Raw genomic sequence first — 25,095 nt, forward strand, 5'->3', positions numbered from 1 at the left:
TTACAGCTTTTAATTTTGTGACAAACTGCTTATCACGTAACATATTTTTATAGGTCATGTGCAGTAGATTTTGTTCCATAGTAATAATATTGCACATATATATCTACCTTTTTTCCATAGCATCATGTAAAAAAATTTTATTTAAGCTACTTTCAGGACAGTGTCTTTCTGTGTAGCCCAGGCTGACCTTGAGACCTTAATGATCCTTTCTACCCTGTCTCTTGTGTTCTGAGATTACAGGAATGGAACCTTACGTCCACTTTGATAAGTATTTTTGGATCCCTGGTAGTGGGTTTCTTCACTGATGCAATAGGCCAGATCAAGCCAAATCAAAAAGACCAGGTTTAATGAGAGAACTGCCCCAGGTGACTCTCAGGCTCCTCAAAATTGAGGCATGGGAGGGAGGAGGAGAAATCACATAGCAGGGCTAAGGACTAGAGCTTAAATACCCTATTGGCATGGTCATGAGCAACTCCAGGGGGAAGAACCACTGCTTGGAGGGCTTTCTGAGAAGGATGGGGTTTGGAATAGGGGAGGAGTGAGGTCATGGGGAGGTTCCAGCTGAACACATTTTTGTGTTGTTTCCTTTGCTTTATTTCCTAACTCGGTTAGTTTTTATTTAAGAGGTCTATAGTAGAACACACTTTTTTTTTCCTGTTCTATTATTTTTGAGATATGATTTCACTATGTAGCCTGGCAGATTTCAAACTTGCAGTTTTGCTGCCTTGACCTTGGCCTCCCAGGTACTGGGCTTACAGGAATGTGACACTTAGGCTGCCCAACTGATGTTTCAATTAAGCAAAAGAGAAGTGTTCTAGATTCCTCATAACTGATTTATTTTATCATGAATCATAACAAAAATAGTATGGATGACATCTTTGATTAGCTATGTGTTGGATTTTTTTTTTATTTCCAGGGTGGTCAGTTGTTGGCTGAGGCTGTACATTCGTTTCCTGGCCATCCAGACCTGAAATAATCACACAGAAACTATTTTAATTTCAATACTGTTTGACCAATAGCTTAAGTATATTTCTAGCTAACGCTTAAATCTTAAATTAACCCATTTCTATTATTTTATATATTACCACGACGGTCATGGTTTACCGGTACTGGCACACAGACATCTTTTTTCTCTGGTGGCTACATGGTATCTCTCTGACTCCACCTACTCTCTTTTCCTTTTTTTTTTTTTTTTTTTTTTTTTTTTTGGTTTTTCGAGACAGGGTTTCTCTGCAGCTTTTTTAGAGCCTGTCCTGGAACTAGCTCTTGTAGACCAGGCTGGCCTCGAACTCACAGAGATCCGCCTGCCTCTGCCTCCTGAGTGCTGGGATTAAAGGCGTGCGCCACCACCGCCCGGCTTCCACCTACTCTCTTATATATCTCTGGAGTTTCTGCCTGGCATTACTCTGTTAAACCATTGGCCGAAAGCAGCTTCTTTATTAACCAATGGCAATAAAACATATTAACATCAAACAGAGGGGAATCCCACATCACCTCCCCTTTTCTGTCCAATTAAAAAGGAAGGTTTTAACTTTAACATAGTAAAAATTACATATAACAAAACAGCTATCAAGCAAGAATTATAGTTACAATATTTATATCTATATATCTTTAATCATAACTAAGAAACACTATACTATACTTATAACTGTCTATTCTTCAACTCCATCAAAGACTCCAGAAGGATATAATTTTACCTAAGTTATAAGTATTATAAGTGCATTATAAGCAACTTCTGAAACTCTAGAATTGACAGAGACATCTTGCTGCCTGGACAGTCACCCAAAATTCTTCTGAAACATTGGGGCATCCATCTGCAGCCTACAGGCCCGTAGCATTTAGCAGACTTTTTCATGAAACAAAAAATTTCAAAGACAGTTTTGCCTATATTGGCAGTTTGTCAGTCACTTTCTTCTGGGTCCTGTAGAATGTCTGGCAGACTCTTTCATGAAGCAGGAACCCTAAAGGACTGTCTTACCTTTAGGCAAGTTCAGAAGTCAGTTTTCTGTGAGTCCTGCATGTCCAGTACATACAACATAATGTCAAGCAGGCCAGGCAAGAACAGTTTCTTGTCCAAATGGCTAGCAAACTCCATAAGAAGCCTCTTTGATGCCCATCATCCTCTTGAAGTAGATTGGTGCTGCCAGGAGCAGATGTGTCTCATTGTCATGAAACGTCCTAAGTTCTTAAAACATTTTAAATGCTATATTCTGTTAATATTTGAAAGGTTTAAAGACTACTTACCTATCTGAAATATATCTTTGTACATCTAGAAAAGCTAACTAACATGACTACAAGCTTGACTATTATAGATGATTACCTGTTAACCTGTATTTGTTAATTATACATTACATTTTTAAATGAGCTGGATAAACACAATGCCTTAATCAAGAGCAGAGCTATAAATATAACAAAATTGACCTTAAATTTGTATCAGTAAACCAAAATCCATACCAGTGCAAAATATTCATCTCTATAGCATATCCCCCTTTAAGTGTAAACAAAAATTTATAAATAATATTTGGAAATTTGGGCATAGTTTTGTCCAAACTGTTTTCTGCTTTTTGTTGGGTGGAATAATTCTGGAGTTGTGGAGACCTTTCTGAGTGGGGATCTTAGTCCATCAAACCACCTTAGCCTGACTACTGACATAGTCTTTAGGTACTCGGTTCTCACAGTACGATATGCTACAGAGGGAACAGACTTGAACCCTGGGTTTAAAAGAGAGAAAAGTAAAAGGCTGAGGTTGGAAGAGTATTTTGAGTTCAAGCCCAACCTGTGCTACATAAACCAGGGCAGGGAAAGAGAAGAAACAGACTTGATGATAGCAGCACTGCTAGATGTATCGTTTGTGTTAAATGGAGAGAGGAAGTGATGCCTAACTCAAGGCCTTAAGGTGTAGGATTGATTATCCAGTTAACACTCAGCAGGTAAATACCTTCCACCAAGCCTGCTAACCTGAGTTTGATGCCTCAGACCCTCATGGTGGGAGGGAGCAGAAAGGTGACTTGTACAAGCTGCCCTGCTATAACACACATACGCCATGGCACACATTTCACATGTGTGCACATACACAGCACAGTAGTGTTTACCTCATCAGGTGCTTTGGAGGAAGGAAAGATGAATACATTTCAGATCTTGTCCCCAAGGAACTTTTTTTATAAAAATGATGAAAACAGACATTTAAATAACGATAGTAGACATTAATGTTAGTAATAAATGCCTTTCCAGAAATAAAAGTAAGTCCATTACAGATCACATCCAGCTAATGGAAGAAAGGCCTTTGTGAATGGAGGTGATTGGCTCCACAGAGCTCAGGGAGCAGTGGGAGGGGGCAGTAGTGTTTTGTTTGCTAAGGAAAGCAAAAAAAAAAAAAGTAGTGTCTTTGCCTTCTGAACACACCCATCCTTTCTGCACTCTCCAAGTCCTGCTGCTCTAGACTTCCCCTTTCTCTGAAGCCATCGCAGATAGAGCTGAGGGTGAGGGAGGGTTAGCTGACTGCTACATGTGGCAGCTCTGAGTTTGCTGAAACAGACTAAGTTTTTTGCAAAGAACTTAGTCTTTAAATTCTTTAAGAGGCACCGGTATGTTTTGAATGTGAGATTCTTGAAAATTTGTCCACTGAAGAAGAGGACCTGATCAAAGAGAAGCATAAACATGAGCTGAAAAGGGCTGGCTAGTTCTCAGGACTTAAAGCAAAGGCTGAGCCCGGCCTTTAAAGGAAAGGGACACTGCTGTAGTGTTGAAAGGACTCAGGTGGCACAGCTAAGAGGGAGCTTGGAGGGAAGAAGTGAAGTGTTGTAAAAATCTGTTGGATTTTGACTTTTTAGTTAAATAGAATAATAAATGAGTTCTAAAGTTACTCTGTGTCCTGAGTGCTTTATAATTTAGCTGATTTAGTTTTCCCTGCCCTGTGATATGGATGCATTCTAATCCTCATTTTGTAAATGACAGAAAGGACACGTCTTCTCCAGCTTCCTGGGTGGTGATTTGGTAGGAACTGCTAAGACCTAGTTGCTATTCTAGAAGTTTATGTGCCAGCCTCCTTGGCGTGGAAAACTAATGAATAAGGAAGGGCAAAGGGTATTTTAAAAATTCGAGAACTGTGAATACTGGCTGACGGGATGACAGCAGCAGAAACCCTTGCTGCTGCTTTTCTGTGCTTTTGTAAGGTCAGTCTTAATTTCTGTGGGTTTTATTTTCCTCTGATTATTTGTTCATTTTTTAATTTCTAGGTGTTGGTAAATCGTGCTTATTGCTACAGTTTACAGACAAGAGGTTCCAGCCAGTGCATGACCTCACAATTGGTAAGTTTTAGAAAAGAACACAACATTTAATGTTTTCAGTCGCTTTTGTGCTGTGTGCTAGTGGGTCCACTGTATGAAAGCAGTGAAACTAGGTTTGTTGTACAAAATTTAGTCTCCAGTACATGTTAGAAATACATATAGTAAAAATAGATATTAACTAACTTTTCATACAGGGTTAAAATGCAAAACTACTTAAAATTTTAATTAAATTTAATTATGAATCATACTGTTAAGAGACAGTACTGCATCATGGTAGGAACTCATTGGGAATTAAGTCAAGTCTATTAGTAACTGAGCAAACTGCTTCACCTCTCCGTATTTTCAGCCTTGCTGTCTCTACAGTGAGAGTAACACTAAGAATTCCACCAAGTTACTGTGATCAGGAAATGAACAGTAAGTGTAAAGCATAGGAACAGTGCCCTGCAGTGTGGCAAATCCAGCATGCTTGCTGTAATTATTAACCAGGACCGTCAGCAGAGTATGAGGTTGTAAATGAGGTAGGTACTAGTAACAAGTAGACCTCCAGTGTTAATTATTGTTATTTTGCATAGTGTTACTACTACTTTTTTGTCAGTATGCAAAACTGCAAATTTAAAATGAGTAAAAAAAAAAAAAAAAAACTAAGAATTTTAGAGAGTCACAGTTTGTTTGAAAAAATATATTGATGGCCAGGCATGATGGTATGCTCCTGTAAACCCAGTGCTTGAGAAACAGGCAAGAGGTTCACCACAAGTTCAGAGCTAGCATGGTCATTATAGTGAGTTCCAGGCCAGGCAGGGCTATGTAGCAAGATGTCTCTTACAAAAAAATTATCGATAGATAGATAGACAGACAGACAGACAGACAGAGAGACAGACAGATAGATAGATAATCCAGAGCAACCAAGAAAGTGTTAAATGATAGAGTATTTGAGAGGTGGTTCCATCATTAAGAGTACTTGCTGTACAGTCATGAGGACCAGAGTTGGATCCCAGTACCCACAGACACCTGAAACTCCAGCTCTGAGGGGTCTGACACTGTCTTTGAACTTCCATGCCTACACAGGCATGCATACCTGCATATATATTACATACACCCACACATCCATACATTTACACACAAATAAATAAAATCTTTCTTTTGTTAAATATTAAATGATAGAAGAAAGTAAAAGGTTAGGGAATTAGAGGAAATAAAAGATTGGGTTAGTTTATTAGTCAGGGTTCTTTAGAATGAATCTCCACATACGTATATAAAGGGGAGTTATTAGAATGACTTACAGGCTGTGATCCGGCTCATCCATCAGATGGGTGGCTATGAACAGAAGGTCCAAGAATCCAGTAGTTGTTCAGTCCACAAGGCTGGGGGTCTCAGTCAATCCTAAGTATACGCTGGAATCCTGAAGAAGTAGGCTCTAATGCCGGTAAGGAATTGGGCTTGCTAGCGAGGGCAAGAGCAAGGAAACAAAGAGTAAGGCTTCCTTCTTTGTCCTTAAATAGGCTTCCAGCAGAAGATGTGGTCCAGGTTAAAGGTGGATCTTCATACTTCAGAAGATCTGGATTAAAGGTGTGTTTTACACCTTAAATATACAGATCAGAAGTGGATCTTCCCACTTCAAATGATCCAATTAAAAATCCCTCACAGGGCCAAGGAGTGGTGGCACATGTCTTTAATCCCAGCACTTGGGAGGCAGAGGCAGATGGATCTCTATGAGTTTAAGGCGAGCCTGGTCTACAAGAGCTAGTTCCAGGACAGGCAAAAAAAAAAAAAAAAAAAAAAAAAAAAGAAGAAGAAGAAGAAATTCTCATAGGTGTGCCCAGTCATTTTTGGGTTTTAGTTAATTCCCAATGTAGTCAAGTTGACAACCAAAATATCCATCACAGTTAGACAATATCCTTATATATAGTTTATCCTCTGTCTCTGAGAATTGTTAAGATGAACCGAAACAGCTGTCTATAAATAGCTTTATAATGAACTGGAGAGATGGCTCAGCCGTTAAAGGCTAGACTCACAACCAAAAGTAAATAGCTTCATAACAGAATTATATTGACAATCCAGAGGATTGCCTGGACCACCATCATCAATGTGATATGGAAATTTAAACAGTGATGTAAATACCGATTACACGGTTACTTGGGTCTGCCATGAGCACAAGCACACATCATAGTCTCTCAGTCCCTCCTTCCTCCTCTACAGTGAGCCTGGATCCTCTATATCAGCTGCCTCGTGTGCCAGTCACAGCCAGGACTTTGTTCATACTGAAGTCTAGAACCCCTCAAGAATTTCAGTTTCGTGCATCTCATCTTTCCAGCTCGGTTTCCAGTGCCACCTGGAACCCGTTGGTTACACCATCTTTTCATCCGCTCACTTCCCTGCATACCAGGCTAACTTCATCGTATGAGCACTCTGCCCTCCTGTCCCCTCTCGTTTCCTTTTGCTTTTGTAAACAAACATAGGTTGAATCTGACTATCTGCTCCATTTTTGCATGTGTATCATTAGACAGGGATGGAGAAAAACATGCTAACAAGTCTTGTTTTTAATTTCTTAGACACCAGCTTCAGGGGAAGCTTCTGTATTTCCTGATAGTCGTACTTTATTTCCATTCATCTGGAAAACTGCAGCCTGTTTTCTTGTATTTAACCATGCAGTACTTTTCCTGTTTTCACTTCCGTTTGATTACCTTGGTTTGTATTTCATTCAGAAAAAAAGGGCAAGTCAAGGAACTTTTTCACAGGTTCCCAGCAGCCCCACCTAAGAGCACTGTGCCTAGGAACTGCTTACTTGCTTACTCCTCGGAGATCCTAACCACATATGCACAGGCGCCCGCCCGCCTTAGCGATTCTTCTTTTCTCACAGCAAGCATTAACTTTTCCCTTTTTTGGTGATTATTATTTATGGCTGTTTTCTTTTCAATCATTTTTTTCATTTGAACAAAATTCTTCACAAAAAATTATCTACTGTGATTGATGTCTCTGCTTCTCTTCCCCCTCCTCCACCTGTCTCTCCTCTTATTTTCCTCCTTTCCTCTTTAATAGTGGTGGTGGTTTTGTTGAGACAAGGTCTCATATAGTCCTGTATGGTCTTAGATCCAATGCGTAGCTGAGGATGACCTTGAACTCCTGATCCTCTTGTCTCGCTTCCCAAGTGAAAGAATTAAAGATTTGCACTACTATACCCAGTTCTTACACGATCTTCCTTGAACTCTGTCATTAGACCCCTCTCCCCCTGTGTATATCAAGCCACATGTCTAAATACACACCTCTCTTAGGTGAATAGACGCCTGAGACATCCCAAATGGTTTCCATCTCGGTGTGTTAAAGAATCTTTTCCTCTGCACCCTGGCTTTTGTGCAGCTTACTGTTTACCAAGTTTGAGGAACAGAACAACAAAAAGTAATCATTATCTTGTCAGTTTTAATCTTTTTGTGTGAATATGAGTATATTTTGTAGACTATGAAGTGTTTCTGTGATTATAGGCTCAGCGGCCAGGCCTAACAACCTGAGTTTGATCCCAAGGACTCAAGTGGTTGAAATACCTTTTGGAAGTTGTTTCTGATCTTTTCCATGCACTCTGTGACATACACGCATACACACACAAAATGTCTATTTACACACATGCACACATACATAGTAAATAAAATTTTTTTTATCTGTTGGCTTCTTTGAAGGGCTTTTGTGCCATTGGGTGATAGTTTTATGTATGTCTGTAGCGAGAACAGATGAAAAAGTACATATGCTATGAATATGCATATGTGCATAGATGAGCAGATGTATAAACACTATTATATTTTCTGTGGCATAATTTTTCAATTTTGCATTGTTTATTCTAGTCCATCATAACTCCTGGGTCTCTTTTCTCTAGCGTGCCAGTATTACTGAGCCCGAAAAGCATGAGTATCACCAAGTTCCTATGTGTTGATGGTATGCAACCCAAGAATAGAATATATATCATGGGGGGCAGGTCACCTTTCTGTCTCACCCTCATGGTCACAGCTAGATGGATTGTAGAGGGCTTTTCTTTGTTTTGTTTTCTTTGGAAGGTCTCTCACTATGTAGCTGAGACTGGCCTTGAACTCCTTATTTTCCAGCCTCCCAGTGTCAGGATTACAAGAGATTACAAGTATGTGCTACCGTGCCTGACTGTAATTGTAAATTATTTTTTGAGACATGATCTCTCTATATAGCCTTGATTATCCTAGAACTCTAAACCAGCCTGCCCTTGAACTCAGTCGTCCACCTGCTTCTGTCTTCCAAGTGCTGAGATTAAAGGCGCATGCCTCCAATCCAGCCCTGTAATTTGTTTTTAAACGGTGCTGTGTAATCTAGATGGCCTCAAACTCATGGCAGGTGCTGGGAATACAGGCCTGAGTGTCACTCCTGGCCCATGTTGAACTATCTAGAGTCAGGTGGCTCCAGTTAAGTGATAGCAAGTTCACAGAGTACCTCTGACTCAGCTTCTATGTTTTCCAAGGTTAGCAGCTTGTTTATCACATATCCTGAACAAACATTTGTGTTTTAGTAGTTGAATGTAAAGTATTTCACTAGTCCCTTAACAGATTATTTTCTGTTCTATTCAGGTGTAGAGTTTGGTGCTCGAATGATAACGATTGATGGGAAACAGATAAAACTCCAGATCTGGGATACCGTAAGTGTAGCATTTATAAAAGTACCTTGCATGCTTATTTAATGTTAAATATATTAGACATAGTATTTCTACAGCCCTGAAATGAAATGGACTAGATAAGATTTTTCTTATTATTTAGTGATTTCGCTATGTGGATGTGCTGGCAAGAACTGAGGATTGGCAGACAATCCGAGCGACTCCTTTGTGGTCTGGCTAGTAGTGCACTTTTACATGCTTACTGATGTGTATGTGGCTAGTAGTGCACTTTTACATGCTTACTGATGTGTATGTGGCTAGTAGTGCACTTTTACATGCTTACTGATGTGTATGTGGCTAGTAGTGCACTTTTACATGCTTACTGATGTGTATGTGTCTCTGTGAATTTGCATGAGTACATGTACACCACCCACATGCAGTATTCATCGTGGAGGCTAGAACAGGGCATCGCCTGCCCTAGAACAAGTCGAGTTACAGGCAGTTCTAAACTGCCATGTGGATCCTGGGACCCAAACCTAGGGTCCTCTAGAAGAGCAGCAATTACTCTCAACCCCAGAAATTATATTTTTAAGAAAAATAATCACCGAACTAAATAAAAAAGTAAATGTGATGTAAAATAAAAATACCACTATTATATAGTTATTTATCCTAGAAGCTTCATTTACTAATTTAAGTTTGATTCATCCTGATCACTTGAAGTTTCCTAACTTAATAATCCTATTTCCATCACTATCCCCATTTGATGAGCAAATATTACATGTCATCTAGATAGTTTGAAGTGATGTTTCCTAATATGAACTCAGAATAAGCAAATGATTTGAAACTGCAAACACTAGTCTGTTACTGCCCAGCTTTGTGAGCCCTCCAGCAGTATACTCAGTAACCTGGTTTTTCTTCTTAAAATATTTTTTTTTTTTTTTGGTTTTTTTTTTTTGGTTTTTCGAGACAGGGTTCCTCTGTGGCTTTGGAGCCTGTCCTGGAACTAGCTCTTGTAGACCAGGCTGGTCTCAAACTCACAGAGATCCGCCTGCCTCTGCCTCCCGAGTGCTGGGATTAAAGGCGTGCGCCACCACCGCCCGGCTCTTAAAAATTTTTTATGAGTGATTTTTTTTTAGATGCATGAAAGGAAGTTACAGTGAATGCCATAAGGCAGCAGTTTTCAGACCCCTATATACTTAAAAAGGACCACAGAGCACTTAACTTTTATGGAGTGTCAGTATAGTTAGTGCTACATTAAAAGGAAATTGGGAAACTTAGTAAATACTCAGGCTTTTTGCTTTCATTGCTTATAAAGTTACAAGACTTTATGTATATTAGGCAAGTGTCCTACCACTGAGCTATATCCTCATCTTACAATAATATTAATAAGCTGTTTATTTATTAGGATAAACAATACAGCACTTGTGAATGTTCATCTTACTTTCCCAAAGCAAAAATAATCAGCTCAGATTTGTAGAAGGACGTTGGGCGCCAATCTGTAGAAATGGAGCAGCGGGCTGTGTCCCGCAACCCGGCTAGCTTGACCCAAAATAATTACACAGAAACTGTATTCATTTAAATACTGGCCCCTTATCTGTAGCTTTTTATTGGTTGATTCTCATATCTTGCTTTAACCCATATTTAGTAATTTATATAGCACTACGAGGTGTGGCTTACCAGGAGAGATCTTAACCTGCGTCCATCTCGGAGAGAAGCATGGCGACTGCATATGGCGACTGCCTGAAGCGTCTCCCCAACTCTGCTTCCTTTTTCCCACAATTCTGTTCTGTCTATTCCGCCTACCTAATTTTCTGTCTCTTAAAGGGCCAAGGCAATATCTTTATTAATAATAAAAGTAACACATAGACACTCCTCCATCACAGATTGATATAGTGTTAAGTTTTGAACATCTCTCTATCTGCTTAGTACAACATACTGGAGTCCCTAGTCTCCTTCTGTATCAAGTGTGAGGTGTGTTTAGCTGGAGTTTCATACAAGTAAGTGGCTAAATCACGAGTTGGCACAAGACTTTATGAAATACAGGGGATGTAATTATCATATACCCATTTCTGTTTTCTTCTATTCACTCGTTTTAGTTTTTCACTTGACAGTGCAGAAGCTATTGAGAAATTAATCGAAGAAAATACCCAGTCTAAGCCTGCATCGCCGAGACCAAGCGAGTTGCTGAAGGTGGTTGTGGGATTGTGATTTCCTGTTTTTTCCCATGTGTGCCACAGCTGTCATTCATATGATAAACACTGACTCTGTCTGCTCCGTCTTGGAGTTCCCCCTGGGACTGTGCATTCTTAGACCTTCTCACCCCTCGTCAGTGGAGAGCTGACTTACCTATTTCTTAAGACTTTCCTCTTTGAGCCTAAAGAGTCTTAGCGCAGCATATGATATATGTACATGATGATGTACATGTGTGTATTGGGGGATGCTAGAGGTCGTTGTCAGGTGTTTTTCTTGGTCATGGTCCACATTGGTTTCTTTGTGTGTCAGAGTCTGGAGCTCATCAGTTGTACTATGCTGGCCAGTGAGAGCCAGGGCTCCACTGTCCATATCCCTCTCTACCCCTAAAGTACCATTGTCATAAACATACCACCATACCCAGTTTTGTACATGAGGACTAGGTATCTGAGCTCAGCTCCTCTTACTTGGTGTGGCAGGCACCTTACCAGCTGAGTTGTTACTGGCCCAACACTTTGATTTAGATTTTCTTGGCCAACATAACTTCAATCAAAACTGCTAGGAAAGCCTGGGCACAGTGGCACACACCTGCCATCCCAGTACTTGGGCAGGGGGTGAAAGTGGGAAGATCAGGAACTGAAGATCATCTTCAGTTGTATGAACTGTATGGTGAACTAGAGGCCAGTGGTGGACTATGTTTGGGAAGGATTAGGAGGTGTGGCCTTGTTGGAGGAGGTGTGTCACTGGGGGTAAGCTTTAGCATCTCAAATGCCCATGCTATTCCCAGTTAGTTCTTTCTCTTTCCTTCATGGTTGTTGTCTCAACATGGAAGCTCTCAGCTACTGCTCTAGTGCCCTGCCTGAATGCCTGCTGAATACCTGCCAATGCTCCTCACAGTGATGGACGTGAACTAGCGCTCTAACCCTACCCCAGTAAACTCCTCTTCTACATGAGTTGCCTTAATTATAGTGTCTCTTTTTTCTTCTTCAAGAAATTAGGCTTGGTCTGTTGGATTCACCAACCCCTGTAGTTGAATATCTCCATTTATGTGTGTGAGGGAGAGGGAAGCAGGGAGCACCCTGAGTTTAATTGAGGTTGCTGGCAGGAGCCTGAGTAAGGATCTGCTTACAGGAGCGTTAGCACCTTACCAGTAGCTATACCAGTGAAGAAATCGTCTCTCTTCGTAGCAACCACTGACTACATTTATATCCTAGTGACAGATGGGGCCTTGTGAGTCCTACCCACTCTATATAGTAGGTTCAGTCTTTGCAGTCGTGTGCTGACAGCCACAGCTGCTGAGAGTTCGGGAGTACAGTGCCACATCCAGAGAAGGTACACACAGCACTCCACCTCTTCCTCCAGCTCTGATATTCTTCCCTTCCCATCATCTGCAGTTTTCCCAAACATTGAAGGGGATGATAGATAACACCTTCTGCTACTGGGCCAGCCAGTAGAGAGGCAGCTTCCAGCCTAGTTACTGCTCAGTAACTGTGTCCTACAGTCGAAGCATGTGGTATCTTTAGCAGTAGATGGTTTTGCCATCTAGTTATGTTGGGTAGCCAACAGCTGTGGCAATAGCTTGTCTTCTTTCAGGGGCTTTTCTGACCCAATAGCTCCTTTGGAGGCGGGCCATCCTGGCACTAGGGTTTTTGCCTAGTAATGTATGGCTTCTGAACACTTTTATTTACTCATGCAGAATGCCTCTTTTCAACTTTATGAAATCATTTGAGATGGGTCTTACCCTGTAGCCCTGGCTGACCTGGAACTTGCTATGTACTCTAGGCTAGCCATTTTGTGTGCTTCCAGACAATTGTTGTGGGAGTTGCAGACACAAGCCACCAAGTCTTGTTTCTTGTAGATTCTGGGGATCAAACTCAAATGTCAGATTTGTGTCACAAATGCCTTTACCAGACAAGCAATCTCTTTAGCTATGTTTTAGTTTTGAATTAGCTTATCAAGTATCAGTTCTGGCTGACTTTCCCTTTGCTCCTACTTTACCCTGCATTTCTCTGCCCCTCCTACATAGTTAGATATTTGGCTGTTTTGTTTGTTTGTTTGTTAAGTCAGCTGCTTTGTGAACTAATTGAAATTCCTGGTCTGTAGTTCCCATGTTTACCCCATGTGATTGGGTTTTGCTTTTTGGTGGTACAGTTCACTTAGCGAGTGGTAACTGATGGATTAAATTGTCATTCCCTTTTATAGTTTTACCTATCATGAATCCCTTACTACAAAAATCTGGCCTATTTAGTTATGAAGAGGACGTGTATTTCCTAGTTCACTTAGAATTTAGATCGTTAAGTATTAAACTACTTTTTAAAACTAGATTACTTTGCTTTAATATGATCAAGAGAACTAACCAACCATTGGGCTAGTTTTATGCCATTAATGTATGTATGTTTGTTTATAATTGGAGAAGCCATAATAAGACACTTTAGGCCACATGGATTTTACAGCTGCTAGTGCCATTTCCAGAGATCATGCCAGAGTGTTCTCATACTTTTCTGTTGTGAGTTAGGTATCAAAACCCAAAAAACTTACGAGTTAAAAATTGCTTATTAGAACATGATAAAGTACAAAGATGTATTGGTAGTCTTTGAATGTGATGTGTTTTTGTTGTTTGTGTGACTTCAGTGTGAAATGGCAAATTATACAAGTTACTACTGTTGGGAACCTGTTATTTGCAAAGCAATTTGAGAGGAATGGGGATAATTTATAGAAGTTTGCTTTCATGCTTAGTTTTACTTCCTTTTGACTGTATCTTGCCTGAGCTGAAGTTTGACATTTTTGCTTATAGTAATATTTTTCTATCAATATGTTTATTTTTATTCATTCCACAGAATGTTCCAAAGAAATCATTCTAAAGCTAGTGGTTCTCAACCTTCCCAATGCTGGAACCCTTTAATATAGTTCCTCATGGTGACCCCTAAAATGAAGTTATTTAATTGCTACTTTATAACTGTAATTTTGCTACTGTTATGAATCATAATGTGAACATCTGATATGCAGGATTTCTGTGAAAGGGTCATTTGTGCCCCAAAAAGGGGTTGTGACCCACAGGTTGGGAACCACTGTTTTCAAGAGTGATTTTCTTTGCTGTTTTAAATGGGACTTTATTTTTACATGTATATTTGCCTGCAGTTTTTGTATACAAGTTTGAATAGGTGCCTGTGTTGGAGCATCCATGTGCCTACGTGTGTGCATGAGGATGCCAAGGGTTGATGCTGAATGTCTTCCTTGATGGCTCTCTGCTTTCTTTACTGAGGCAGGGTTCTCGCTGAACTGGGAGCGGGATGCAATTAGTCTAATCTAGCTAGCCAGCTTGCCCTGGGAATCTCCTTGTCTTTTCCTACCAACAACTGGGCTTATAGGCAGTCTGTCAGCTTTGCGTGGGTGCTGGGTATCTGAACTCTGGTCTTCACATTTCTAAGCTGTCACCAGCCACACAACTTTTGTTTTGAAATTGTAATACATACCCTTTTTGTATTATTTGCCATACAATTTTTTCACGATATACATGATTCACAATAAAATGAATGTTTTAAAGATATAGTTTTCCCACGCTAAGCAATTGAAGAGATTTCCCAGTTTCATTGTTAAATAGAGTTGAAACACACATCTCAGTAAATGCGCCTGTAAGCCCATCTAGGATCTTTTTGTTATGTTTTATTTTGTTTTTGCTATGTTTGAGGCATGCCCTCCTACGTAGCTGAGGCTAGCCTAAACTCCCAGCCCTCCTCCTACCTCAGCCTCCCAGGTGTTGGGATAACAGCATGAGCCCCTGTAATTGGCTGATTTTCTAGATTCTGTTTTGTTTTTAACCTCAAACTATGTGAAAGGAACAGGCTGATTGTACAAGTTGTTTTTTTCGTGCAATGCCTTTTGTCTTCTCATTCAGCATAAAACATTTAACTATTAGAACTGGCTCCTGGGGGAAGACTTGTTAACTGAGATCTGGGAGTTATTGTCATTGAATGAGAAGTGTGTCTGCTATGAGCAGTGGAATACTAACCATTTTGTGCGTGTAGCTGAGACATGTGGGTATACAGTTTTACTCAATGAGTGCCACATGAATACCAAGACCCAGTTCTAGGCACTAAGATATTCGAGAAGGAGAATTTTCTAGGAGGGTCAACAAGAGAAGATGCTGGAACATACTGACTGACTGCATTTTAGAACAAAGCAAAATGTGACAGATTTTATGTTTACATCAGAAAATCAGGACTAAGAACATGGAAACTCTGAATATTTTTCAAGGTAATATATTTAATATATAGCAGTACAAAATTACTGCTATACTCATAGCCTTCCCCATCCTTTCTTAGTAGAATGTTAATACCACAAGATAGAAAATTATTGAATTTGACATATAATCTCTGTTGCCTGTTTCACAGGATATAAAGATGACTTTTACATCCGGTTGCCTCTTGACAGGCATTGTATATCAAATGCAGAGAAAATTGATTGTATGAAGAAAAATTATATAAATTCAATTCAGAACCTTTTTCTGTTTTTCATAAAATGATTGCTCAAAGAATTCCATCCTGAAGCTGTTGAAAGCCCTCTGCAGTTTATGGTATAACTGATCAGATCTGCATCCTTGGCCTTCTGACAACCTTTCCACCAGCAGATGGTGGGCGTAAAGATGTCATTCATCATTTATTTACAATGGGCTTTATTTATTCTAGTGTCAACAGCTGCCCTGGGGAGTGGGTTACTGAATTCAAATGTGAGGCTCTGGGTTATTTGCTTCCTTTCAAATTTGTCTTCAGAGCTTAGTTGCTAGGAGTCCATTCTGTGCTCTAATAATGATTCATGTATTGTGAAGCCATTCAGTAAATTGGGTTGTCAGGGATTGCCAAAAAAGGTTAGGGGTCTTGTTTGGGGGTGGGAGGGTAGTGGGAATGGCCGCCTGTGCATCCTGGTGACTGGCACTGGTGCTGTTGTGTGTCTCTTTCCGAAGACTGGTGAAGTTTTCTCCTCTCTTCATGACCTCCTTTTCTCCGTGTGTGGTGTAGGTGTGATATGAAAATGTAAAGGATATTTGTTTTAAGGAGACTTCTCAACCTTTTGTTTTTCACAGGCAGGGCAGGAGTCCTTTCGCTCTATCACAAGGTCATATTACAGAGGTGCAGCAGGGGCTTTACTAGTGTATGATATTACAAGGTGAGTATTGTCACGTTTTCATCTCTGTACAAGGAGAGTGGTTACCTGTAACAATGGTATATTACCTTTATGCTCTAGCTACTCACCCTGAAAACTCTATCTTGAATCAAATTTAAATTTATTCTCAAAGTCTGCAGCTTAATTTAAATAATCCCCCGGATTGACCAACTTGATAGTATTACATAGTCACTGGAACTTCTAAACTATACTAACAGTTGTGTTTATCCTAACTGAAATGTTATCAGTGAGCTCTAAACCCAAATTTTCTGCTTTAAGTATGGTTCTCATAAGTGGCTATGGCTAACATGGTTAATGTTGGGTGTGTGTAGGCTGTTGATTGTGCACTTTGAAGAGAAATACTGAAAACTGAAATTACATACCATTCATTATGTTTAGGAGAGACACGTTCAACCACTTGACAACCTGGTTAGAAGATGCCCGTCAGCATTCCAATTCCAATATGGTCATCATGCTTATTGGAAATAAAAGGTAAAAAAACTGACCTAGAGCTTAACTTGCATTCATGGTGAACATTGTGCTTACAGTTGTGACTGCTTCTTTTGTAGATTTGTCTGCATGAAGGTACTAGCTTCTTAAGTTTAAAGTTTCATTTATATCCTAAGATATTTCTTTAGATATTACCATTATGTTTAGCTATTTAGTAGTTAATTTATTTTATATGTATGGGTGTTTCGCCTGAATGTGTTTACATGCACCATGTGTGTGCCCAAGGTGGTCAAGGGAAGGCATCAGCCCCCTAGAACTGGTGGCTGTGAGCTACCATGTTCATGCTGGGAATTGAGTCCAAGACCTTGGAAGAGCCGACAATTGTTCTGAACCTCTGAGCTATCTCTCCAGTCCCAAAATTTACTGTTATTTAAGATACGATTTATTCAAAGGTACACTTTTTAAAAACAGCCCCAGGAAGTTTCCTGAATTCTTGCACTCAACAAAGGTAGGCATATCTCTGTTTAGTCCAGCCTGGTCTGCTTAGTGAGACTCTACCTCAAAAAACAAAATAAAATAAAACGCAGTGATTTGTTGGGAAGACAACTATTAAGGTATCCATACTAGGCTGGGTGTGATGGCTCATAGCAGTAATCTGAGAGGCTGAAGCAGTAATCATTCCATAGCATGATCCTGTTTCTAAAACACTTGAAAAATAACATGTTCATAATTGTATTGTCCCATTCATTTAAAACAGTTAAAAATAAAAATAAGTATCTGTACAGAATTCAGAAAAATATTTCTCGTTTTAAAATAGTCATCATATCTGTTAATATAGTAATTAGTAGATTAGTTAGATGTATTTCTTAGTTCTAAAGCACTAGTAGTATTATTCAGTAAATGTATGAGTCTTTCACTTGCTTGTTTAGAGTTACCCCAAGATACTTTTTATATTACTTGATGCTATTATGACAGGTGGTACTATTTCCCTGATTTTCTCTGTTTGACATTTGTATATAGGAGGGCTACTGTTTTTTCTGAGTTAATTTTGTATCTAACTACTTTATTTATTAGCTGTTGGAGTTCCCTGGTGGAATTTTTAGTCATTGTAGTGGTTTGAAAGAAGATACCCCCAAAGGTAGTAGCACTTATTAGAGGAAGTATGTCACTGTGAAAGTGGGCTTTAAGGTCTCCTATGCTCAAGCTATTTCCAGTGTATCACAGTTCACTTCTGATGCTTGTGAATCAAGATGTAGAACTCTCAGCTCCTTCTCCAGCATTGTGTCTGCCTGCATGCCGCCATGATTCCCTCCACAATGATAATGGACTAAACCTGTGAAACTATAGACCACTGAAATTAAATGTTTTTCTTTATAAAAGTTGCTGTAGTCATGGTGTCTCTTCACAGCAATTGAACCCTCAGACAGTCACTTATATATGCTGTCTTATCTACCAGTAAAGCTGGTCTCAGAATCTTTCTTCCTTGTGTTTTCTTAGGTGTGGTTAACCTCTTTAAGTTGGAATTTTTCTTCTAGCACCTTCTGTAGGGCTGGATTTGTAGACAGATAATGCTTAACTTTAGTTTTATCATGGAATGTATATTTTCTCCATTTATTGTGAATGAAAGTGTTGTTGGGTTTAGCAGTGTGGGCTGGCATTGGGATCTCTTAAAGTTGTTAGAGACCTTCTGGCTTTTATACTTTCCATTGAAATTGAGAAGTCAGGTTTAATTCTGTTAGGTCTGCCTTCATATGTTACTTGGGTCTTTTTCCCTTGCAGCTTTCAATGTTCTTTCTTTGTTCTGTATATACGATATTTTTATTATTATGTTCCAAGGGCACTTTCTTTTCTGGTTCAGCCTATTTTGTGTTCTATATGTTTCTTGTACTTTTATAGGCATGTTCTTTAGGTTAGGAAAAAATTTATTCTATCATTTTGCTGAAATTATTTTCTGTGCCTTTGACCTATATAGGTCTTTTTTCCTTCCTCCATTCCTATTATTTTCAGATTTGGTTTCTTTCTATAGTGTCCCAGATTTCCTGCAAGTTTTGTTCCTAGGAGTTTTTTAGATTTAAATTTTTCTTAGACAGAGATACCCATTTCTTCTGTTGTGTCTTCAATGTCTGAGATTCTCTCTTCCATATCTTGCATTCTGTTGGGGAGATTCTGTCTCTGAGATTCCTGTTTGAGTTCCTACATTTTTTATTTCCAGAATTCCCTCAGTTTGGGTTTTCTTTATTGGTTCTATTTTGATGTTCATGCCTTGAACAGTTTTATTTATTTACTCCAACTGTTTGTGTGTTCATAGATTTTTTTTAAAGAGATTTGTTCATTTCTTCTTTAAGGACCTCTGTCATATTCATAAAAGCTTTTTAAAGGTCTTTTGTGTCTGTTTCAGCTATGTTGGAATATTCAAGGTCTGCTGTGGTAGAGTTGCTGGGCTCTAGTGGTCACATACTGGCATGGCTATTATTGTGTTTTTATGCTAGGGTCTTTGTGACTGGGTTTGATAAGATTATAATCATAGGTGCTGATATCTGGTCTTGTCTTTGTTTGGTGGGGTTTTGTTCCTTGGTTCCTGTTTCCCTCTCTGGTCTTAGGAAAGTGTGGTGGCTGTGTGTTGCCATTACTATGGGATTCTGCTAGATGTGGCCGCTGTAGGTTCTAAGTAAAATGTCTTTCTCAGTATTGTGACCTGACACTTAGGAATAGGGATGGGCTAGTGGAGGACTGAAGGGGTCCAGAGGAGAGAGGAAAGTAGGGCGTTCCACCATTCCTTGGGAGTGGAGCTGAACGGAGGGAAGGCTGCAGCAGATGGTCTGCTGCGGACCTGGGGCTGGAGTCTGAGTGTAGAGGGAGGGGTGAAGAACAGCAGATAGCCACCTGCTTCCCTCACTGGAGGCCTGCGCCTTTCCAGGATGCCTCCTGGAGTTGGGGGTTGCGACAAAGCAGGGGAGGGTGCTTTGGAGGAAGATCTGTATAGTCCACTGGAGATAGGGGTAGAGGGGGTAGGTGGCCTTGGCAGGTGGTCTGCTGCAGAGCTAGGGATGAGCTAGAGGATTGGATTTGGAGGAGGGGGAAAGGTGAGAATCTGCAGATTGTTCTTGTTTCAAAATATATACTGTAAGCAGATAGTATATTTAGAAAAGTAAAAAATTGACTCATTTAATAACAAACTTGTTAAAGCTTTTATTTCATTAATTAGTGAAGAAACCAGTTAGATATATGTCCAGTCCAAAAGAGAACTCAGAGTACCACGCTAGTCAGATAAGGAATGCCACCAGATGAATTTCCAGACTGATGAACAGTGAAGACTATTCACAGGCTGATAACTGTAATTCACGCCTCCAGCATTGCAACTGTTATGTTATTATCCATTTCCACAAATAAACCTCTGTCTCTGCAGTCTTTGAAAAACGTGAAATATGGTGACAATAGAGGGAGATTATAACACTGAATGTATATATTAGGGGGGAATCATATCTTTTTTTTATCAAAGTGAGAACCTGGGTGAGTGTGGTGGTATGTGCCTACAGTCCCAGTCTGCAGAAGGCTGAAGCAGTAGGATCACCGGCCTTTGCCACTCCAGGTTACACAGTGAAACCCTGTTTTAAAACAAATACCAGCATAAGAAAGAACAGGCAAACATTGACATTGAAAGCTAGTGGTTTTGTTTGGGGAGATTGAGAACAAGGTCTTTACTGTGCAACTGCCAATCCTCCTGTCTCAACTTTCCTAGTAATAAGATTACAGGGGTAAACCGTCATGCATGGCTCCAAAAACTAATTTTTGGAAAATAAGTAAAATAGATGAGGATCACATTATCAGAATCAGAAATTAAACTGTAGCATTGCTGCAGATCTACCTGTAACTGTTTTGCACAGACTGGAGAGTGTATGCCACATTCACGGGTCTTGCGACCAAGTTTCGTGTACCTCACTGTCTTAGTTATTAGGGTTTCTGTTGCTGTGAAGAAACACCATGACCACAGCAACTCTTATGAGGAAAACATTTAATTCAGGTAGCAGTTTAGGGTTTCAGAGGTTCAATCCATTATCATTATGGCGGGAAGCATGTCTGCTCAAAGGCTGCAGTGTGCAGGCAGACATGGTGCTGGAGAAGGTGCTGAGGAAGTGGTAGGTCACACTGGGCGGTATCTTAAGCATATATGAGACCTCAAAGTCCACTTCCACAGTAACACACTTCCTCCAACTAACCCATACCTATTCCAACAAAGCCCACATCTCTTAATAGTACCACTTCCTTTGGGAGCTATTTTCTTTCAAACCACCACATTCAAGAAGGCTTCAAACTCACTCTGTAGCCAGGAATGACTCTTATTCTCCTCTCTCCACCCTGCAAATGCTGGGAATACAAGCGTGAGCCACCATGCTTATGAAACATAATAGTTTCTTCAACATTTGTCTTAAAAGTTATTCTAACCCCAACCAAAATTTTATGATTTTTAAGGGGTTTAGTTACAGTATGTTTTTAGAATTTTTTTATGTGAAAATGTAATCTAACCATAGCAACTTTGACATAGTTCCAAAAAAAATGGAAGATCTACTGGTCTTACTAATAGATTTTAAGAGTTTTGTTGTTATGTGTTGTTGAATGGGGTGTTGTCTGATTGTTTTTGTTTTGTTTTTTCACAAAGTCTCTATAGTTGGGCTAGCACTTACTCTATAGACAACATGCTATCCTTGAACTTCAGTGAACCTCTGCCAGTTTCCTAATGCGGGGCTATAGGTATGCGCCACCATGCTTAGCAAGGGTTATAATAAGGCTCCTATAATTGCATTAGTACTTTAGTCATCTTTTATTGTTATTATGAGAAAATGCCTGACTGAAAATCAAATTCACGTGAGAAAAAGTTTCATTAGATTGCTCAGTGCTCTCTTTTTGGGTCTACAACAGTACAGTAGCTCTTAACTACACTGTGGCAGAAGCTGTTAGCAAAACAAAAAAACTAGTCACCGTGAGGTGGCCCAGAAGCAAAACCAGGAATGTAACTCATTAATAAAGAGGAATGAACTATTGACATATACTCAGAATAATTATGCTGAGTGAAAGGCAGTAAAGCAGGTCAACCAGCCAACCATGTGCATGCATTTACACAGACAGTGCTAGGAATGGTTTTGAACTTTTATAATAAAGTATGCTTAAAGAAACTCCTTCCTTCACTAAGCGAGTTCTTTATGAAAGAAAAAAAAACTGCAAGGAGACACCAGCCTCATAGCTTAGCTTTCTGTCCCTACCCATCTCCCAGTGATTTTGCTGTGAGAATTAAGCCAAGATAAATAATCTTAATTCGTATTTCTTTAACACTCTGGATTTCCTACAAATTGGCGAAATTGAATGGCAGATATTTTGATTCCATTCTTAGAAACTCCGACACTGTGGCTGGTGGATGAGGAGATTAGGCTAGCCTTCCTTGTTGAAACTTACTCTTAGCCGAGTGACCTTCTGCTCTGGTAGCCACTGCATTGGAAATGGAGCGCTGTCCTCTAGCTGCCTTCCCGCTCCTGCTCTCAGCATTAACTCTCTGGAACTCCGACTTGGAATACTTTTCTGCCGGAATTCAGTCACTTGAAAGTAGGCAATGTACTTCAAGCACTTTGACCTTCACAACATCATGAATAATGCAGCTAATTATGTATGTATGCAATTGTTGAAGAAACGGTCACTGTCGAGTCCCATGGTGCATTTTCTGCTGACTGATTCCTCTTTGAACTGGGTTAGTTACTAATCTGACTCCTTCTCTCCTGTGTTCAGTGACTTAGAATCCAGGAGAGAAGTGAAAAAAGAAGAAGGTGAAGCTTTTGCACGAGAGCACGGACTTATCTTCATGGAAACTTCTGCCAAGACTGCTTCCAATGTAGAAGAGGTAAGTAAATGAGGGGCCTCATCCATTTGCCTGAACTGCAGGCTTTGTATTCCATAGTCCTCAACATTGTATTGACTGGTCTTTATTTTGTAAGTTTAAGTTTCTAGTAGTTGTTGAATATAATAAAATAGAACAATTGGTTTTCTTTTAAATCTTTATGACATGTATTTTCTGTCCGGCTCTTGCATTGTCTTCTGAAGCCCTGTAGCCTGCATGTGTCAGAATATCTGTGAGCTCTGTGTGAGAATCCTGCTGTCTTTAATGGGTGAAAATTACATTACCTTATACTTTTTATTGATCTAATCAGTCCGAACTGTTAGTTTTCTGGACACATTTTTATGCTATATTATTTGGATATACATCTATACATAGATGAACAGAATTACTATAGTCTGTATTTTATCAAAAGAGGAAATTTGAGACTAAGAAAGCAGTTTACTTGAAGTAATGCTGAAGTCCTGCCTCCTGTGTGAACAATTTATAGAAATGAAAGAGACCCAGGAAAACAGTGTCTGGAAAAGCTCATTGTCTTAAGTATAGCCAAGAAAAGGGACTTGTGCATCACCTAGCATAGCACTTTAAACATAGTATCTCATTAGTAAATATTAATAATTGGTGCTCTTCTGATTAACCCTTGAGTTCAAAAATTAACTGTAGTAATTCTGTGGCACTGGTTTATTCAATGAAGACGTCTTCCTTGGTAAGATACACTTATTTATACTTGGTGAGGTACCCTGTGATGATTCTAAATGCGTTTCCTCCAGCTAACTAGTGCTTGTTAGGGGCAGTGTTTACAGCTCGGTAACACACTTCTTCGCTTCACACAGAACACTGGTGAGAAATCTCTTCCACTCTTTTCTGTGTGTTCCAGTAGAAATACACACATATATCTGAAGCTATCCCCTTCAGGGAGCATCTCCTCTCTTGGTGGTATTGTATTTGAAATCATAAAGGCCAGTCTTTGGTGGGGAAGGATTTCAAGATATCTGAAGCATATCTGCATTAATGAAGAATCACACCGTGAGGTCACATAACAAGGCTTTGATTTATGTGAAAAGTTTAGACTTCTAATTCTGTCTCTGATGCCTTTGTGTACTTTTTTCTTAATTAACAAACAGTGTCCATTGTGTAAGTTGCTGTTTTCCTGTTGGTTGAGAATTCAAATAAATACTGTGTTCCTGGAGTAGATGAGCAGCACAAAAAAATCTATATGATTTATAGACTAATTGTTTAAATTTTATCTGAGCAAGAATTTGCCTTACTTATAAGAAAGTGGCATTTTCCTTAACAATGAAAACTAATTTGCCTTCCAAAAGCTAAGCATACTATGATGAAGTACTTTAAGATGGTGACTATATTGTGACCTAAAAAAGGTAGACTCTAGTGGGGCATAGTGACTAATGCCTGTAATCCCAGCACTCGAAGGCTGACTCAGAATTGCATGAGTTTGAGACTGACCTGGTGTCTAACTTCGGCTACTGAGAAAATAGACCAGTTTAATCTCTCCTGCTGCCAAGTACAACTGAAAAAGAAGCCAGAGTCCCAGAAGGAACACCTTGATGCAACAGAGAGTTCTTAGAGGATTTGTGGGCCATAGGGTGCTGTTCTAGGCTAGGGCATGATAAAGTGCTTGATTTGCACAGGGCCTGGGCTAGATCCCCAGTACTGCTAGGAAAGAAAGGAGGAGGGAAGGACAGAAGTCAGTGGTGACACCCACTTGTAATACCAGTTCTTCAGGCCAGTCTGCTACGTAGTGAATCCCTACTTCAAAAACAAACAAGAGGAGGCCAGAGAGATGGAGAGCACTGGCTGCTCTTCCAGAGTCCAGAATTCAATTCCCAGGGCCTACATGGCTGCTCACAACCATCTGTAACTGTAGTCCCATGGGATCTGATGCTTCTTCTGGTATGCAATTGTACATGCATCAAAACACCATATACATAAAGTACATAAGTAAATAGATCTGGGGGGGGGGCAAAAATTCACTACTCAGATATCTATGTTACAGAAAAAAAGAGGTGCCATATCCACCTGCACTAGACTGAGATTTTCCTAGCATTACTTAGCAGTGAAGAAATGGTACCACCATTTCCCACTTAGAGCAGTGTCAGAGGAAGCCCACCAAAGTAGAAGCCTAAATGCAGTCCTGAGTCTCACAACATAGTCCTCATATGCCTAGGTTCTAGTAGAAGGTTCTCTGTATACCTAGACCAGGAAGGTCTTATGCTAGATGAGCAAGAGAGGTTGGGTGTGGTGGCTTACACCTGTAATTGCAGTGCTCGGCAGACTGGAATAGAGTTTCTGTGATCACCAGCGTGGACTGGTGAGTGAGTTCCAAGCTAGCGTAGGATGCAGAGTAACACCCTGCCTGAAACGAAAGCAAAAGACCACTGAGATGGAAAAGAGAATTACTGAGGTGGAATGTCTTAAAGTTTTAGCTAAGGAATTGGAAGAAGCAGGTTATGCAGCATGTGTAGCCAAGTTCAAGAACCATAGCACACACATTACAGTAGCATAAATGG

General features: G+C 39.9%; 1 protein-coding gene across 1 annotated transcript in view; it reads left to right on the forward strand.

The window, feature by feature from the left end:
• Positions 1 to 25,095, forward strand: part of Rab2a (RAB2A, member RAS oncogene family) — a 63,536-nt gene that overhangs the window by 17,263 nt on the left and 21,178 nt on the right. The window contains exons 2-6 of the mRNA XM_038347513.1: positions 4,236 to 4,307; positions 8,864 to 8,931; positions 16,157 to 16,239; positions 16,636 to 16,728; positions 22,462 to 22,573. Coding sequence (XP_038203441.1) covers positions 4,236 to 4,307; positions 8,864 to 8,931; positions 16,157 to 16,239; positions 16,636 to 16,728; positions 22,462 to 22,573 — 428 coding nt within the window. The remainder of the gene's footprint in view (positions 1 to 4,235; positions 4,308 to 8,863; positions 8,932 to 16,156; positions 16,240 to 16,635; positions 16,729 to 22,461; positions 22,574 to 25,095) is intronic.

Source organism: Arvicola amphibius, chromosome 11 (genome assembly GCF_903992535.2).
Source record: "Arvicola amphibius chromosome 11, mArvAmp1.2, whole genome shotgun sequence".
Taxonomy (NCBI): domain Eukaryota; kingdom Metazoa; phylum Chordata; class Mammalia; order Rodentia; family Cricetidae; genus Arvicola; species Arvicola amphibius.